The following is a 19,091-nucleotide window of genomic DNA, read 5'->3' as shown; positions in this document are numbered from 1 at the left end:
TATTACAAAATTTAGGTATGGAAAAACAAACTGCATAGGAATGAATATTTAATAAATATATTTACAATGAAGATGTTTTAGATGTATCTTTGAGACATAAATAATAATGATTAGATGCGGAATAATAACTATATAGAACATGTCGTTTCACACAATGAAGATAGTAAGTTTTTTTATTTCAAAACAAAAAAATCTGATTTTTCTTCTCTAATATTTCATTCAGTTCATATTTAGGTTCATGGTGAGAGAATTCGTTGATCCAAACTGTGGTTTACATTTTATATTTTGAAAAATTTAATTATGAAACTTGGTAAATCCATAGAAATGAACATGTAGTATATTCCTAGGTATATGTTTAGATTAATACTCCATTGTATCTCGTTTTTCTTTTTGTTCGCGACTTTTCTCATGAGAATCTTCTTCTCCCAAAATTTCAACATTTCTAACTGGTGTTCTCTTTACTGGGGAACTTCTCGTAACTTCTATTTCGTCTTCATCTAGTGGTAAAGCTGGGTTAATAGCTAACTGCAGCATCCTTAAAAGCAACATTTCCCTAACGTCCGAAGGAAGATATTCTTCTTTTTGTTGTTGTTGTCGGTTGAGATTATTGGGTAACAATCTAGCTACCCTTCTATTAGGTCTATACGATTGAGAGTCGTAATCTTCGTAAATATTTGGACTGTGTTGATTATTTAGAGGAACCAGTTGTTGTCGCTCGGCCTCTGCATACTTCTGCATTTGTTCTTGTTGTTGTTGTATATAATGAATATTTGGATCTTGATGAACATAGGAAGGAGCTGGTTGACGATAAAATTGTCGGAATTTTTGTTGATCTGGACGTATAAGCATTTCAGGTGGTTGCCTAGTTAAAGCATTAATTTTCTCCAATCTACTTTGTCTTATAATTAATTGTTGCAATAATCTTTGGAAATCTTTTGTACTCACTGGGGGTTGAATGTTGTCGATATCATCGTCTTCGTCGGTATATCTAGGAACAGGCGCGATACGAACTGGATACGGTACTGGTACCTGCTTAGGCAATTCTCTCACATAACCATTTTCATCAATTTGTACTGGCATCGGTCTTAAATGGTGGTGTGGTAATCTTCTTACTATAGCTGGTTGCTGCTCTATCTCCACCGCTACTGGTCTATTTTGATTTTGTACAAAATACTGCCTGGGAGGTTCACTTAAGTATCTCAGTTGCTCCGCAGGAATAATTCTTTCTTGAAGTTGACTTAAAGGAACTAAGATTGTGTTTCCTTGATTAGGATGTCTTATTGCTACAAGAGGTTCAGATACATCGGTTCTAGCGGCAGGAGTCTGTACAGGTGAAACTGGTGTTGGCTCGGGAAAATCAGTAGTTACTTCCTGTTTTTGGTAATCGCGTGATGTGCTTTCAATATCTTGAAGACTATTTTTAAGGTAATTAACTGGAAATGTCGTTCTCGATGTATGCGTGGTGGGAGCTGAAGAATATAGCACAGGTCGAAGAGGTCTAGCTGTAGTAGTGAATAATGGTCTTGGAGTACCCGTAGTCATGGAACTACTATACACGTCAACTGCATCTTTTCCCATAGACTGTTGAAGGGTGAAAATATGTTCTCTGGCATCATATGGTGAAATTAAACGTTGAGGAAGTTCTCTTCGTAATATATTGCCTCTAGCATCAGATTCCAATTCCTCAAGGGGTTTCTCATGTACAGAGTCAAATTGATTATGAGAAGAGGATTCTGTTGGCATAATTGTCACTGTTTCTGGTTTTGTTATTTGATTAGCTACGGATTTTCCTTGAATTAGTACTTTGGATGTGGCGGGTGTATATGCGACATTCTTTGAGACTGGAGCAGCATTGGCAACGTTTATCACATTTTGGTAGTTTGGTTTTTGTGTTTCTTCATTTACCGAAATGGGTTTCCTTTTAATGGACGTTACAGTTGATGTCAATGGTGTTGATTGTGTAGAAGTGAAGGCAAATGTTGTAGTTGATTGTTTTTTACTTGGAATTCTTTGAACAACCGATGATAGGGTTTCTTCGGGAGGCTTGCTAATAATTTCAGTAGAATTGGTTGTGCTGTATGATACTCGTTTTATTTGTCCATCTTGATCCACGAAACCATAGGTTCCTTTAATGTGACCCAATACATCCCTGCTCTCAATTTTAAAAGAGCCATCATCAGCTTCGTAGCCAATTGTGTAGGATCCATCGTCATTGATTTTTTTAATTCTCTTAATGATTTCTAACTTTTTCGTTTCTTCCGCTGATAATTCTTCCTTCTCTTTCTTTGGTTCCGTTTCAGAGCAAATCAGCCTTATGGTATCACATAGTAAAAATAGAAAAACGAGCGTTTTTATCTGCAAAGAATAAGAAATAAAATTGATAATAGAAAATTTATTTCAAAAACAGAAGTAATAGATTATGAAAAACAATATTAAAATATTTTTTTCCGTGTCTTTTGATATAAGTCAACAAAATTAAACGTAAACGTCTAATTTGTAAAAGTTATGACGCTATCAATAATTTTATTAGAGTTATCCTATGTCCAATTGTTGTTCTATTGAGTTTACTAAATTGTCTAGTCGGTTAAAATAGACCCGACTTTTTAAATTTTCCTACAGAAAAAAATCAAAAGGACTGAGATCAGGTGGTCTAGGCGGACACCCCTTTCATCCAAACCTTCCAATACACCGGCCAGATCAATATGCTGCCAATTCAGCTCAGCTATTAGATTTCAGGGGAAATAATAGGGACACCACCCCTAACGATTTCTACAAATTTTTTGGAAGCGTTGGGTATGTTTTGTCTAAATCCAGTTGCGGATTTTCCCGATCATAGTAGGGACAATTACACACTCACAGTCCAACAATATGTTGTGATTGATAACCACACTTTTTAAGCTTGCTTAGAATAGTGCTAATTGAGGCGTAATTGACCCATATAAAAGGTTATCTATTTGACCCACTATCATCAGTCAGCAAACAACCGTGACTCTCCATTAACAACAAGAATTCTACCTGAAGATCAACACAACAAGTGATAAAGCTGCTCAAGCGGTCACCCTAGGTATGACAAGGCCAGAGTCAGTGAGAAGTGGCCAGTACACATGTCCGCTGTTTCCAGAATTTACCATCCTTTCCAAGAGACAAAAAGCCCCAAATTAACCTCCTTAGCCCACCAAACAGCCCGTTTACGATATGCCAGAAAATACGTTATTTGGACTGACGAACAATGGGGCTCCGTTTTCTCCTCGGGCGAAAGAAGACTATGCCTTTATGATACCGATAGAAGAGGACGAGTCTACAGAGGACAGAAAACGTGGCAATAGCAGGAGGTTCCTGGATGGTTTGCGCGGGCATTCCAATAAAAGCGAAGACGGTATGAACGACGAGCCGATAAACAAAAGAAGTTTCAGGGGATCATGCCGTTCTCCATGCTAGTTTCAGAGGGAATACTTCAGCCTTTTGCAGGACAATGACGGTCCACATACAGCAAATTCCGTACGGCAGTACGCGTAGCCCGGACTTAAATCCTGTCGAGCATCAATGAAATCCTGCAACAGCCACGAAATAGGACCTCAAAACAGCACACAAAAATGGGATATCATTGAACAAAACATCTTGATCCATGAAAAAGCAATTAGAAGCTGTTATTAGTGCCAGAGGAAAGAATACTAAATATTTATAGGTTAATCTCAAATTATTATCTTGACGAATTTAACCGTGTATTTTCTTTACTCTATATTACAACTCTTTATCATTGTTTGAAATTCAAAAAAAGAGGCTACAGATTTTTTGCTGAAGACCTTTGACCGCAAGCGTGCGACTTGAGTCGATTTTTTTGCTCACGAGTGTATGTTGGGTTTCATTTAAAACACCAAAATTGACGTCTACCGGCGTCATACAAAACCTACAGATCTGTATTTTCATATTTTTAACATAACTAATCGCACATCCGCCATCACTTTTAATCGAAACATTCCTTGCCACGCAATAATATTAGTTCCAAATAGGTTAACAAACTAAGATTCACTTTCGTACTCCTTGTTTTCATATGAAAACAATATATTATGATTAATGAAAAACAATGAAAGTACGTAGCTTGACAAATAACTGTAATTCAGGAAATGAGTGAAACATCTAGTAGAATTGGCGACCGTTCATTATACATACAGAGTGGGTCTCGAAAAAATGCTACTCCTTTATTTAACAGCATTTATTAGATTTCAAGTATATAATAAACGCGTCGATTTTTTTTTCTCAGAGTGACACATTTTTAAAATACAGGTATTAAAGGTTGTCTGAGAAGTTTCAGACCTCTACCTGAAGATGCCAGCCATTATAAAATGGAAAATATATTTGTACATGCGCTGATAGATTCTTACTAAAATATCAACCACTTGGAATACTCAGTTTCTTTTTGACAGTCCTATAAAAGAGTCTTTGCGAAGATTTTTCTGAAAATGGAAAAAATTGATAATAGAGCTGTCATTGAATATTTGTTTTGGAAAAGCCATACGCCTACTCAAATGAAAGTGGAGCTGGATATATAAGCTGTGCATCATCATTTACTGCCGAAAAATTTTGGGCAGCTGGGGGATAATTTTGTGTTTTGTCGCTATCACCAACTGAATGTAAACATTTGATAGAAAATACTTAGACAAAAGTTCTTTCATTTCAAAATAATGCACACAACTGAAAAAATATGTGTTAGTATCATGACAAACGATTTTAATAGATTGAAAAGAGTTTTGTAGATAGGATAGGGAGAGAGTAAGATAACGAGTGCTTTTTTTTTAGAAAAGTTACTATAAAAGTTATTTATTTATGAAAAAAAAGTTTTATTACTCAAATCACAGTTATAGAGGGTGAGTTACCTGAATTTTTACGTTCTGTAGTAGGCAAACGGTGACATTATTTATCTAAAATTATCTTCATCAATACAGGATGTCCCAGATACCGAAACAAACATAGAATTTTTGGATACATCGCTCTATATGTGATCAAACTTTTGAATTCTATGTAGAAAATTAGGTCAATATTGCAACAGGGTTAATATACCTAGATTTTGAATTCTTGAGATGATTTATTTTTTGCGAAAATGAAGAATTAAGTTTAATTAACTAAGTTTAATTCCGATGAATCTCTTTAATTTGAATTAGAGAAGTTTACAAGAGTGATTAAGGATCAAACATGATATTTCTAATTTGATAACTTCATAATAGGATGTTCAAATATATATTGAAGATCGCTTTGAATGAATTCAAATATCAAATACTTCAAATTGAACATACTATATATTTTCAATTCACTGAATAGCACTCTTAGGTTTAATAGTTCTGAAGTTATCAACACTGTATTAAAAATATCATATTTTTCTCATTAGTAATGTTTTATTAAGGCGCCTTTTGTGACTTCTGGACATTATATTCACTTAAATTATTAATTTATCTATGTAAGGAAAAGCAAAATCAGATGGATAAACAAGAAAACTCAAGCAATTGGTACCAATTATTGTCAGAAAACATGATAAATATCAAAATATGTACATAATTTCTATATAAATATATAAATAGTAACATAATTTGTTGAATCTTGGAAACGTTAAGCGACTAACTAACAATAAAATGATCACAACATTGAGTACCATTGTCTGTCTATACTGAATGTAATCTTAATTATTATTTTTGATGGTATAATATTGACAGTTATGACTATTCACTAGACCATCATTAAAAAAAGTAGATTCGTTTGAATAATAATAACAAAAACTTGTTATTATTATTGTCTTCTTCCTCTGCGAATCGATCAAGGGCGCATGTGATGCGTATGGTCTTTGTACTTTCTAAAATTTCTAAAAAAGCTTGATTGGCACCTGTATGTGTAGCTTGTATTCGGATTCTCAACCCTCTGATTCTTGTAACAATAATTAATTATTTCCGTCGTTGGTAACTGTCATCGATTGCTTTTGCTCTATGTAACATTATCTGTATGATAAAATCCTTCCAGCACCGTTTTGAAACTCATCTTTCGCGTATGGTCTTGTTAAAGATATTTTTGTGTATATAACCTTGACGCCATGTCAATTATTTTTTAACGGGATGACTGTTTCATATTCTAAAGTGTCACTACAAAGTAGGTTTTATCATTAGAAAAATAACGAAAGAAATGGAATTATTATAATTAGTTAAACTTAACAGTATTGTAACTAAAATGATATTGATTTGAATGTACAAAAGAACAACAAATATTATTTTCATTGATAGTTCAAATCACTGTTGTGAACTTCACTTATTTGATTTAAATGGCTACGTCATTCAAGTCTCAAATGGAATACCTTGAAAATGACAAAATCTAGTTATATTGGAGAATAAAAAAATATGATAAGACGTTCCATTTAAACAATCGTATGTTTGTCTTGCTTAACTACTTTTGAGACATCCTGTATGGCTGAGTATAATTTTAGAGATTAGCCTTAATTGATTTTCGTATGGCTTCAAGAGAAAAAATTTTAGAAATGGCCGTTTTTGCCCACTAGAAACCCTAGAAATACAAACTAATCCTGAATATTTTTGGTCCTATCTTATTTCACTTTATCTAACTATGAAATAAAGAACAAAAACCCGAATTGTGAAGGGAAAATTGTGATGTTTCAACACAAGCTGATGGTTTTTATAGCGTTTTAATAGAATCAGTACCTAAAATGCATTTATCCAAGGAATCTCATTTGAAGATTCAAAATTTCATATTCCATCTGTATGTTATCATGGCATAACTGAGTTTGGTGAAAATGATGCAATGTGAACTTATTTATATATTTAACACCAAATCTCACACAAAGGAGTATAGAGAAAAGTTATTCAATAATATTGTGTGATTCTGTTCCTCAAATTACGTTTCATATTACAAAAATTGTTCAGTAAAGTTAGTAATTGCGCTTCTCAAATATTTTTTGTAACTTTTCAATAACCTTAAATGTGATAAAAAGTAAACAATCCTACCTCTCCTTCTTTATCCATGTACCTTGTTCATTTATCACAAATTAGCACATATGAATCACAATAATATCACAACACAAAACTAATGATAATTTTGGATCTAATTCAGATTTTGATTAAAGTTGAAGCAATGCATATACTATACTACAATAAACTCACCTGTAGTGAGGCTGCCATAGCAGCAGGTAGTAATATCCGTCACTTTCACCGCAAACACTGACTTCCATAGTGGTCGACTTTCCTTTATAACTTCACATATCACTTCATTAGATCGTTCATCAAACTCCATCTGTACTGTGGGGATGAACCTTGAAGATATTGCGCATTATTTTAAATTTTTAATTATCCAAGTGGAAAAAAATCTGTCTCACAAAATGTTAAGTTAAAAACTTTCCAATATGCTAAAATAATATATTTCAATACAAAAGAAATTATGTAACTGAAATGTATCGATAATTGACATTAGAGTAGGTATTCTCACATATAACTGAAGCAAATATTGAACATATTTCCAAAAAGGTTATTTTCAACTTTTGTAAATGTACGTTTGTACGTAAAACTCCAAACTAAGATCGTCTCGAATAATAGTTTTTTTTTTAAATCATGTCTCTCCCGCCTGGCCAGTCTGTTTCTATATCCAAACATAATTCATAGTTTACAAAGGGTTTCAAACATTTCTCATAAATTCAAAGTCCATCTATCACTTTGCTCACTACTTTGAATTTATCTAAATTAATATGTAATTGAAAAGCTTTAGTGCACAAACAAATTGATACATTTTTTTTAAATTGAGGTAGCGGCGGATTTGAACTGTCTATTAAATAACATTTCACTACTCATTGCAAGTAAAACTAATTAAATTCCTGTAAAATTGAGTCTAAGATTCAATATTTTCGACAATAACTGAATAAATCCTCTTTTAGTTAAAAAAATATAGGTTAGGGAAAAAACCATTCTCCATTCAACAAAATATGGCACTAGAGCCAATTACTAGAACAAAAATATGCAAGGTAAATTGTTGTCTTCAATGTTAGGTAGGATCTTTTGTAAGTGACAACGGAAACGGCAATTTAGAAGAAGTGGTCAGTTGTTTGCATACAGCGTCAAAAATAGAAGAAGCTATACAAGAAGGTATAGTGACTGTAGGTGATACTAATGACGTAGCAAATATGATAAAATATCTTGTAAAAGGCACAGAGGAATCCCGGATGGTAGGGTTTATATTTTTAGGCTATTAGTTAGGGAAAGTTGAGGGTAATCAAAGAGATTAGATAATTTGTTTAAAGTTGGGTAGGATGTAATTATTTTATTTTTCTAATGAATAATTTGTTTTTTAAGAAATTTATAAAATCCAGGACTCTTGAAGTTGTCATTTTTTGTTACAGATACTAAGAATTATATCCAGACTTAGGGAATTTGAGGAGTCGGTGCTTACACAATCAATGACAATAGTCATAGGAAAGAAGCTGTACCTTCCAGATAAAGAATTACGTCACATAATCAGTCTTTAAGGTACCGTGAGAGAGAAGCACGTATATGGTAAAGATTTGATGTAGAATCAGATGACGAATCGAGCCAATAGTACAATGAAAAACACGCCAGCGACATGGTTAGTGTCGGAATTAAAACAATCATCACCTGAGTGGACTGCAGCCGGTGAACTACTTCCGAACCGTCCAAAGGCACAGGAACAGTCGGCTGGGAAAATTATGGCTTCTGTATTTTGGGATGCGTGTGGAATATTGTTTATCAACTATCTCCGAAAGGAAGAGGCAATCAATAGCGAATACTAAATAGGGTTGTTGAATCGTTTAAACGCAAAAATCAAGAAAAAACAGCCTCATATGTCGAAGAAAAAACTACTGTACACCTATTCCCAAGTCACAAGTCAATGGCAGGGATGGTTAAATTGTAAGAATTACACTTCGAATTGTTTCCTAATCTACTGTATAGTCTAGATCTGGCCCCTAGTGACTACTAGCTATTCGCTAACCTTGAAAAATACACGCCGGCTACAAATTGAGTTCAAATGAAGAAGCAATTACTAAAACAAGAGCCTATTTCGAGGCAATTCTACAATCATGGCATCGAGAAGTTAGAGAAGCGTAGGAATTATTGCATTGTTCTTGAAGAAGATTACATTGATGAACAAAATCGATTTTTGGTCACATTGAGTGATGTGTTATGTCCACTCAACTCCTTATACACAAAATATATGGTATAATTTTAAAACACTTTCGTTTGGATGTAAAGTTGTCTCAGTTTGCAGAGCTTTACATCACTAATAAAGGGTTGGGAGTTCGAACTTATCTCATTTTACACTATTATAGATATAATAATAATAGGTATTTAAATTCAATATAAACTATATAAGTATTTTTTGTTACAATCTGTAAATGCGAATATTTCAAAGATATTTCTATACTTTCATGCCAAGAAAATGAGTCTTACAATTTATTGTTGAACTGAGAATTACCCACATAATCCTTTTCATCTACGCAACCTACAGGGATATGTACTTGGTAAACAATGGAAAATCTCCAATATATTTATTTGTCAAATTGAACTAATATGAATTCTTCGGAAAAATTGTCTTTATACCTAAATTTGACTATTCTCATTATTTTCGAATGCAGATTTCTTGGAATATTTTAGTAGTTCAAAACTGGTTAAAAATTGTTCTAATGCGCAATTATAATTTATTACTACGTACTTCCCAAATGAACTATATATGATGTAATCTATAATTCGTTTCGTAAAATTTTTTACAAGACAAATCTCCATTATTTGCTTAAACGAATTAACATAACAATAAGCCGACCAGACTCTCAAAGATTCAACATTTCTGTATTTCAACTACCATTGTTACGAAATATTGAGTCACTAACTAACAAAACAATATGTCCTAGTTCACATGTTATATTTACAAATTTTCAATTTAGTACATACACACAATATTCATTCTATCAAATGCTTTCAACTCCCAGATAATTATCATCATTACATACTCTTGATAAAGTTGCCGTGGTATATACTGAATGTTTTTTAATTAGATACAGAAAAATATCACATCCTAAATTTTTTCAAAATATCTTCGTAATATTGTTATATTTAGTCATGAATGAATTAAATCCAATGAAAATGTACTTCTAGATGTGTTCAGATAAAAAAGGAGTGCTGATTATTCCGAAGGAGCCACCTCATTATTTGGATTAAATGAGATATTTAGTTTAGTTTTGACGGTTGATTGTAGTGATCAGCAATGTATTTAATGCATAATTTTTTCGATTTGTTTTATGGATCTTTGCGTTTGGTTTGTGCTTTTTGTAATCAATTTTAGTATTTTGCATCCATTATTATTAAATATTTGATAAACTGAGGGAGATGACTTGTTGACGGCCATTCGAGGTGTCAAAAGGTTATTTTGAATATGTTTGATTGTCTAAGACAAGAGCATAGAGATCATCAGAAATTTCTATTATCAAACGGATTCAAAAATTAACTTCAATTTCATATTCTACAATATTCTGCTATTGTTCATGTGAGGGATGTTATAGATCATACACTAAAACGAGATAACCGAAAACTGTTAAAAGTTTACATGTGACCAAAGATGTGATTCGACGAATAGTGTATGAATGTATGTTTTTAGAATGTTATTAAGATTTCTTGGATTCTGTTCTACCGACTGGAGTATTTTATTTGTCACGGAATTATTCACGTAGACTTTTATTAACATCGTGCTATACCAGCTTCCTTGTAGCTGAAGAGCAGTAATATTTCTACTTGCATCAACCAGCAATGTGACAGAAGACCTACATTGTATAGATTTACATTCGGTAACTTAAAGTAGGTATCTATTTGTTTTTCCATATCGCAGTTCTAAAAGAACAATGACACAACTGGTAAAACAGATATTTTCCAGGAGACCAAGAAGAGAGAAAAGATTTGAAATACTTATTATGAAAATAAATCAAGTGACTGAAAGTATTGACAGATATGAAGGTATAACACATATTTTTTTAGTTGGAATTGAACAATATTAATTTGTAACCCTAATTCTCAATTTTTACTCAATTATGTCAATGTTCCTTTCAATTTTGTTCTTTCTTGATGATGCGTAACTTTTAATTTTTCATCTCCCGTTAATTTAAATACCCTCCAGAAAGCGTATTTATTAATTTATTTATTATAAAATAGATAACTATTTATTAGACTGAACTAGGGTATGAAAAAAAACTAAAATACTTTGTTTTATTTTTTTGTTCCAAGTAAAAGATACAATTTAAATGATTATTGCTTAACATTTAAAAATTAGTACATATAAAATAGATCTCCCTAAACAAAAAAATATACCTGAATATACAGTGCTTGATAAAACGTTTTATAATAGTGGAGAATCATGTTGCTAGACAAAAAATCAGTGCAAATCATTTCTAAATTTAAGTTATGAGAAGTTCGGGTCTCATCAAATACACGCAGCAGTGATTTCTAAACTTCATCTATTTGAACTTCCGGTGAGAAAATACCCTCTCGACATAGGCGATAGCAGGAGGAACACTCAGTACACAGATGACAACGGTTTTTAACGTGTCCAAATTAGATTCTTTGGTACCAGCAAAAATCTGACCCAATTTCTCCTGATTTATCAAAGCTGGACGCTTGCTACCTTCAGAAAAAAAAACGATAGAATGATTATCGAATACATGATCTACGGAGATTTTTTCCACAATACCCAGTGCAGTGGCAGCTTCTAAAAGGATTTCAAAAGAGATATCCTATTTGCTCAACTAAATTGTACCAAATATCATTAAAAATTTGGAAACCTGAAACTGCACTTTGAAAAACGTCTACATCTGCTTGATCCTTGGCCATCCTCAGGTGGGAACCATAAAACTATTCTTCTCTTCTAGCCTTCTAGCAATGATTTGTTCTCTTAGAAGTTTCATAGTTGTAACGAATTCAGTAAAGCTAGTTTCAGTTATCTGAAGAAGTTTTTTTTGTTTTTTTATAGTGGCGCATATATTATCATATATTATCAAATGTCTCTGGTTGTTCTTGGTCAAAATCTTCTGATTCCAATAGTTGTTTTAACGCATTTGGAGAATCATCTTACAAAGAGAGAAAATACGAAACAATAGCATGATGAAATTTTAAAATATTCTCAAGTGCCGGGCCTGACAACCACCTAGTTGGTACATATTTGAAAAGCTATTGTCTTTGTATTTCGCCTTCATACACGAATTCCAATGAACTTTACTGTTACATTTCCACTAATTAACTCACAAACCCAGCAAAATCCATGTCTCGGAGGCAGACAAAGTGAGACACAAGCAAATCAGGATTGTCGTGAGAAATTCGGAATGATTGGTGCTACCAATGCTAGTTATAAGAAAAATGTGATATTCATGAAAATTATTATCATAAATATTTTTAGAAAGAGTAGTTTCAAGTAATGAAATTGTTATAATATGCAAGACTGCTCCGTATTTTTTTGTGTTTAATCTTATACAAATAGAAGACAAAAGAGTATTGGTTTTAATACATAACCAATTTATTGGTGCTTGCTATACAGTTTGTGTTTTTTTTTCATTGTCTTTTTAAAGAAAATAGTATCTAATAATCCATGGTCAACCCCCTTAACTACCACTACTTTATGGAAAAGACAAAATTTCAGGTTAAAAATACCAGCTATGTGTCGAATGCGATAATGTTCTGATGACTCTATTTTTAAAGTTGATTTTATTAAAAGTGAAGTCATATATTCCGATATATCCCTATTAAGTATATGCTGCAAATATGACAATCATTTATAATTACCTCATATTTGAAGGATTGTGAGTGACATTGAAAATCAATTCATATTTCATCAGTTTTCTAGGAAGATACTTCTATAATAATGAATTTTAGTACAAATGACTGACTTGAAATCTTCTGAACACGTCGTCTCATTCTTTTCTAAGTAAATGATATCACTAAAATTCTTCAATGGTTGACTATATCCATTATTCTTTGATTCATTTGCTAAGTACTCTTTAAAATTTTCTTTGAAGTATGTGTCGACGAAATTCAATATTCTTAAACTATACCAAAACATAAAAAATATGAATATAAAGCCTCTAAAAATAACAGCAATCATTATTACAAGACAACTTATTCCTAAGAAGATTGATATTATTTTGTATATTTATACTAGTTTTTTATTAATTATTTACGATCTGTGTAATCAATATATAAATAGTATAAACCATCTAAAGTTTCTTGAATAATAGGAGAAGCAAGTATAAAAAATAATACTACAGTATTTCCCAAAATAAACAGCTTCAAATTCTCAATTCCTTCATCTGATCTCAGCCATTTTGAAAAACTTCGTTCGTCATCAGAATCAACTGTACTGCACTCTGTTTCAGTTGAACTCGTAGGTTTATTGTGCTTGTTATGTTTTCCTTTCATAATTAGGCCACTGGATCATATCTGAAAATATACAGCGCGCTGGAAACTATTCATTATGATTTCGAAACTTAAAACCTATTATTAATAAATTAATAACATTCATATAACCGTATTGATGAATATAGATAACACGATGCACCACAAGGTTTTGGCTAGTATACGAGGGTTATCTGAAAATTTTCCTACCAAAACCCTAGGATGTCAGAATTTATCAACCTAAGCTGGGAAATATGTTTCCGCTTTGAAAATTATGACTAAAAGTTCAGTCATTATGGACGCTTCGTTTCTATTTGACAATCGTACAACTATTGTTTTCGTAAGGCTGGCCAATGTCTACGAAGAATTTGCACAATCTTTTACGACCGTAAAATTATTGGCAGCTGAATTCAAACTCAGTCGTATCAGCATGACTAACTATGTACGTTAGGAGCGGCCAAAAATTGCAACAAAGTTTATTGAATGGATTAAGACTCGAGAGAGATGGCAAAGCATTGAAAATTAATTAAATCCCTTAGCAGCTGTAAAAGATAATGGTGGAAAAATTGCAGATCCATTTGAGCGAATAGTGGCTTTAAGAAGTCAAATAATAACGATCAAATTCTCAAATGTCAGCGCCAGCAAAATACCTCTGTCAGTTAAGCACATACTCACAAGTTGTTCACAAAAAACATCGCAACCAGCAGCCAATTTCACATATTATGGAACATACCTAATCCTTCATTGAAAATTATTGATCTAGATTTATGACGGAATGTAAATTCTCAATGAAATTTAAACAGTGTTTTTGTTAATGTTCAGGTGTCGTAGTTAAATTGTTAAAGATAATAATTCTAATTCTAATTCTAATTTCTCGACAAATATCAATTCAAATTAAAAAAAATTCGGTGGTCCTTATCCAAACTTAATTTATTATTTATTAAACGATAGCTAAAATTCTATTACAGCAGAAACAACAAGGATTCAGATGTTTTTAATTTTTAACGATCTAATAACTTGTAACTTAAATTCTTACTTGCAAGTTTAATGGATGTGATTGCGAGTTGTTGAAACTTTGCGCTCAAATTCTAGTGTAAATCTTGTCAAATAGTTTTTGCACGTCCTCGCATAGAACGTTTCTTATCTACTAGATATGTGTTTATTAAACAACCCGAACTAGTGTTCGCGACAGATTTGATGAAGCTGTATAATGTTCACGACGTCAGAATAGATTAACTTGTAAGGAATCTCTGAAATAATTAGAATAAAAACGGTTGATACTCTTCAATTTGAATATTTCTTGTCATTAATATATATACAATGCCTATGAAATAATTACTGATAGGAACTATCTATTTATTGCATTTTTACTTAATATGTTATAAAAGTATATTTAAAACGAATAGTTTGCTGAGACATCCAATTTCCGATTTACTGTGGTGGAAGTCAAAGAAAGTCTAGGAAAAAGTATGTTTGGAAATCAATAATAAAAACGTGAAAGAGGAAGAAGTACTAGCAAATCTACGTACTAGAAAGATTCTAACGGCATCATTATAAAAATAATTCATGTTAAACACAACATTTTAAGTACACCAAAATATAGTTTCCTTCTTGTGTGATCCTGAACTTTCACAGATCGTAAAAAAGGATAGATAAATGAAGATTTTATAAAATAGTGTCTGGTGACTAGCTCTTCAATTTGTTACCGAGGTTATTTTTGTATTATCAAACAATTAATTACAAATACTACTTATTAAGTTTCATGTACTAATAGCTTCAGTCGTATCAGACCTATATTATAAATGAAGAGGAATTTATTTGTATACTGGGGCATATTTTGAAGCTTTTGACATGTTTCATAATAGCTTAATTTGAAGTTTTTGTACTGTTATTGGAGACCAATGTCAACATGATCATTTCATAATTGTGTGCAATTAACATGGTCATAATCATAAGAAGAACCAAATCCTTGGGCTCGATTTTGTTTACTCACTCTAAATTATTAGATGTATTTGAATTTTGCACATTTTTTATTTCGAAATTAAACCAGTGATAAATTATAACGATTGATATACTTTGGCAAATAACATTTACGCTACCATTACATGAACACTCAGAATTACATTGTTTGTTGGTATTATGATAGTGTAAATAGTATAAGATTAAGGCAGTAAATGTTAAACTTTTGTCCGTGTATGTAGTGCATGTACTTTCGACCGAAGTATGTGAAAATAATCGTATACACTACAAAGACCAAAATTTGAAATCTTGATCCTACGCGTTTAATGATTCCCAAGACGAAGCCTTGGGAATCATAACGCGTACAGGGCGCAGAACTCAACTTTCGTACCTTGTAGTGTGATATACTAGCACATCCCTAGAAGATTACGAAGTCTGCAATGCTGTTATAACCAATAACTCTGTGAAATCGTCCTGCTACTACGAGTCAAATTGCTGACCAATATTTGCGTTTACTATATCGCTGGTTTCTTATCACGACTCCAAGTGCTTTTTTCAATGGAGTACCACTGCCTTAAACTTTTAAGCAGAAAACACCACCACTACGGTGAGGAATCGCGATTCTATTTAGGTGCGCATTGATTTTATACATTTTTATCAATAAATAAAAAATGGCTGTTAATTGAATTGTCTCACTCAGATTCTTCATTTATTATTGTTCATGATCCTTACCAACTTTCTCATATAATTTCTTTCCTTTTTAACGTGCTTTATCTCTATATCGTGTTTATCTACGGCGTTAGTAGATTTAATCAAATTTGATGTTTCTGCTTTCGAAATTGTATTTCATTCAAAGTAAGCTTTTAGCCATTGTTGATAAACATTTATTCCATCGCCAATTATAATAAGATCACAATTAAGCTGATTAATCTTCACAAACCCATACGCATACAATTTTAATGGTAATCACCAAGTTGTTTTGATTCTAAAACAACATGCGATCGTAGACAGTACCGTTTTTTTGATCCTATATGACCACTATAACCAGAAGCATGTTTTCGTCAAGAGAAAAGTCGTTGTAACTAGGTTACTTCCAGAGATACAACGTCGACATCTACCCAAACTTAAATCACAGTATGGTGTCTGTTAATGTGTTAAGCCGTCCCTAGTTTACTAATTTAATGTCAGTGAAGACAAAGATTTCATTAAACATGAAAAAGCCTCTTGGGATGACCTTATTACAGGTAGCTTTCTGAAAGAGCTCCCAACAAGGGTCGTCAGAGTATTAACTATAATATTAATCGCAATTCTGAGCTTGTGCTGCTTCCATCTTCAGTGGAAACTGGTCCAGATAATTCTCATTCAAAATTTTAGGAAAGACGAGACTGAGGTCAAATAATACAGATCTATCAGTCTCTTATCAATTCTATCTAAAACGCTAGAGAAGCTCTTTCGTTCTTCGTTGCTGTTACCTAGGCATTCGAAAAGGTATGGCATGAAGAAATGAAGCTCACCGTACTTTGTGATAAAGTCTTATTTAGAAGGAAAACAATTTCAAGTAAAATATAGGAATCATATACACAATTGGTACTGAGAAACCTGGGTTTGCAAATGATACAATTATTTCAGCTCACCCAAAAACGCTGATACTGCTTTCAGATGTCTACAGACCACCTCGACAAAATCGACCAATGAATGAAGACTCGGCACTTCCTAAGAGCTAATACCTCCAAATTTATTCATGTGGCATTCACCCTCAATAAAACTGTCCATTACCCGAAAAAGAAGACGTGAAATACCTCGGTAATGGCTGATGGACTGCTCATCCTTATTATCTCTCAAGTGACTTTTCCTATTGGATCATATATTGTCATCAAAAGCAAGAAAGTATGCGAAATTTCAAGACCATAAGTTGATAAAACATTAGTGAAGATTTTGTTATGAAGCAACAAAACAGACAAACTAAACCAAACAAACGAAAAATGTGAGTGAGTGAGTAATTTCAATATTAACCTCTGATTTTTCAAATACGTCGCTATTAATTTTTTATCCCACCTCCCGTTTCCCATCAATAAGAGTACAGTAATACTGTAAGACTTATTTCATAATTATATTACTACAGTGTCAATTTGTAGGGAATGAACTAGTTATCATCCCTCACACAAAAATCATATTTTATTAGTGAGTCTAAAAATCCTCTTACATATTCAGGAAGCCTTAGGAATATATTACGAGGCCGCTTTGTAAGCACCTTCTATTGTGGTATATTCTATTATTTGATTAAATCCTCAATTACATTGAATATGACAATGACGATGTTCTTCATCATTTACGGCATTTGTGAGCACTGTTGGAATACACAAATTCATTTACACTTGAGATTTGAATTCGAGTAGTTGGAGGAAAAAAAATTATTAAAAAGCCAACTGATACGAGGGTAACGCTTTATGAAATACAAAACAACAGCAAGTCTTTGTAGGAAAATTTTGAAAGTAGTAACCATCTAGAACGATTGAATCAATTTATCTTTTGGAAGACTCTCAAAAATTTAATGAATGGCTTCATATATCTTCTCTGTCGTGGAATATTGGCAAAGTAAATGTTTCTTTATGTCAAAAAATAAGCAAAATTCACACATGGCCCAATCAGTCGAATAGGGTGGATTTTTAATGACTGTTACATCATTTACATGTAAATGCTACGTCGATTTTCAAACATAATTTTTACTAGTTCTGTACCAGAATAAAAGCTGTGTATATAACTTTTTGACAAACCTTTGCTTTTACGCTATTATTGATGTTAATGTACCGGCGAAACCACTTTCCTGTGAAGAGCTTTTATCAGCAAATGCATGCTGCAGCTGTTGATTTGCTTATCAGACTGAGATCAGCAAATCTACCAACTGCCACAGATTCCATTCATGTTGTAGGAGAAAATGTAGCTATAATATCTCTAACTAGTCTGCACGCAAAGCAGACTCTGTAGGAAACATTTGGTATGAGAAGATACATATAACACAAATAGACAGACCTTCTGCCATGTTGACTGGTCTTTTAACTGGATTAAAGGCATTCCACGGACGATCCGAAATGCTGCTAGGGGAGAAAGGAATTGCAAACCACGTCATACTTAAATGCCCAGCACTCACACGTGCGAGGTATAAGTTAGCAAGCCTAGTGACGTTAGATGCTTCCAGCTAATGTGCCTGTTTAGCTCGACGTTTGGTCCTTTTAACTTGGGTATTATTATGGCGACTAGATGTAAAAAGCATTGAATGAAATTATTTGAAGTTCGCTGGGGAACAGTTCTCTACAATGTTAAAAATGTTCTTCACCCACCCATTTCATTTAACTAATTAAATGAAAATGAAAAGTAAAGAATCGTATCAAAAACATAAGATTTTATCAAATATGTTTCCCTTCTCTCATTTTTCCAACTCAATTGTTGATTACGATCAGGAAACGATGGTAAAACATGTTTGCTTTAACCACCCACTTAATTGCGTGTAATGATTACAAATTGATTTCTATTACTTCGATAAGCTAGTTATCCTTCATAAATTCAATTCATAACTAAAACAGATCCGTTTCCGCATTAATGCTCTAGTTGACACGTTTATTTTAAATTTGGGATCAATTTCATATGATATAGAAAACGAGTGAATATTCAAATACCTAACTGATAAATAAAAGCAAATATCAATTAGAT

At 32.6% G+C, this 19,091-nt stretch overlaps 1 protein-coding gene and 1 long non-coding RNA gene across 2 annotated transcripts; both read right to left on the bottom strand.

Moving 5' to 3' along the window:
* Positions 1 to 360: 360 nt before the first annotated feature.
* LOC130892301 (uncharacterized) lies at positions 361 to 7,172 on the bottom strand. Its single transcript, XM_057797658.1, has 2 exons — positions 7,155 to 7,172; positions 361 to 2,355 (listed from the first exon to the last, which is right to left on the bottom strand). Exons 1-2 carry the CDS (start codon positions 7,170 to 7,172, stop codon positions 361 to 363), a joined length of 2,013 nt encoding a protein of 670 aa, XP_057653641.1.
* A 4,071-nt stretch (positions 7,173 to 11,243) lies between these two features.
* LOC130892779 (uncharacterized) lies at positions 11,244 to 14,636 on the bottom strand. Its single transcript, XR_009059098.1, has 2 exons — positions 14,461 to 14,636; positions 11,244 to 13,469 (listed from the first exon to the last, which is right to left on the bottom strand). It is a non-coding gene; the product is annotated as an uncharacterized LOC130892779 (long non-coding RNA).
* Positions 14,637 to 19,091: the final 4,455 nt, after the last annotated feature.

This window comes from Diorhabda carinulata, chromosome 4 (assembly GCF_026250575.1).
Source record: "Diorhabda carinulata isolate Delta chromosome 4, icDioCari1.1, whole genome shotgun sequence".
NCBI classification, from domain to species: Eukaryota; Metazoa; Arthropoda; class Insecta; order Coleoptera; family Chrysomelidae; genus Diorhabda; species Diorhabda carinulata.
Note: the sequence above shows the minus strand (reverse complement) of the source record. Positions and strands in the feature narration are given on the sequence as shown.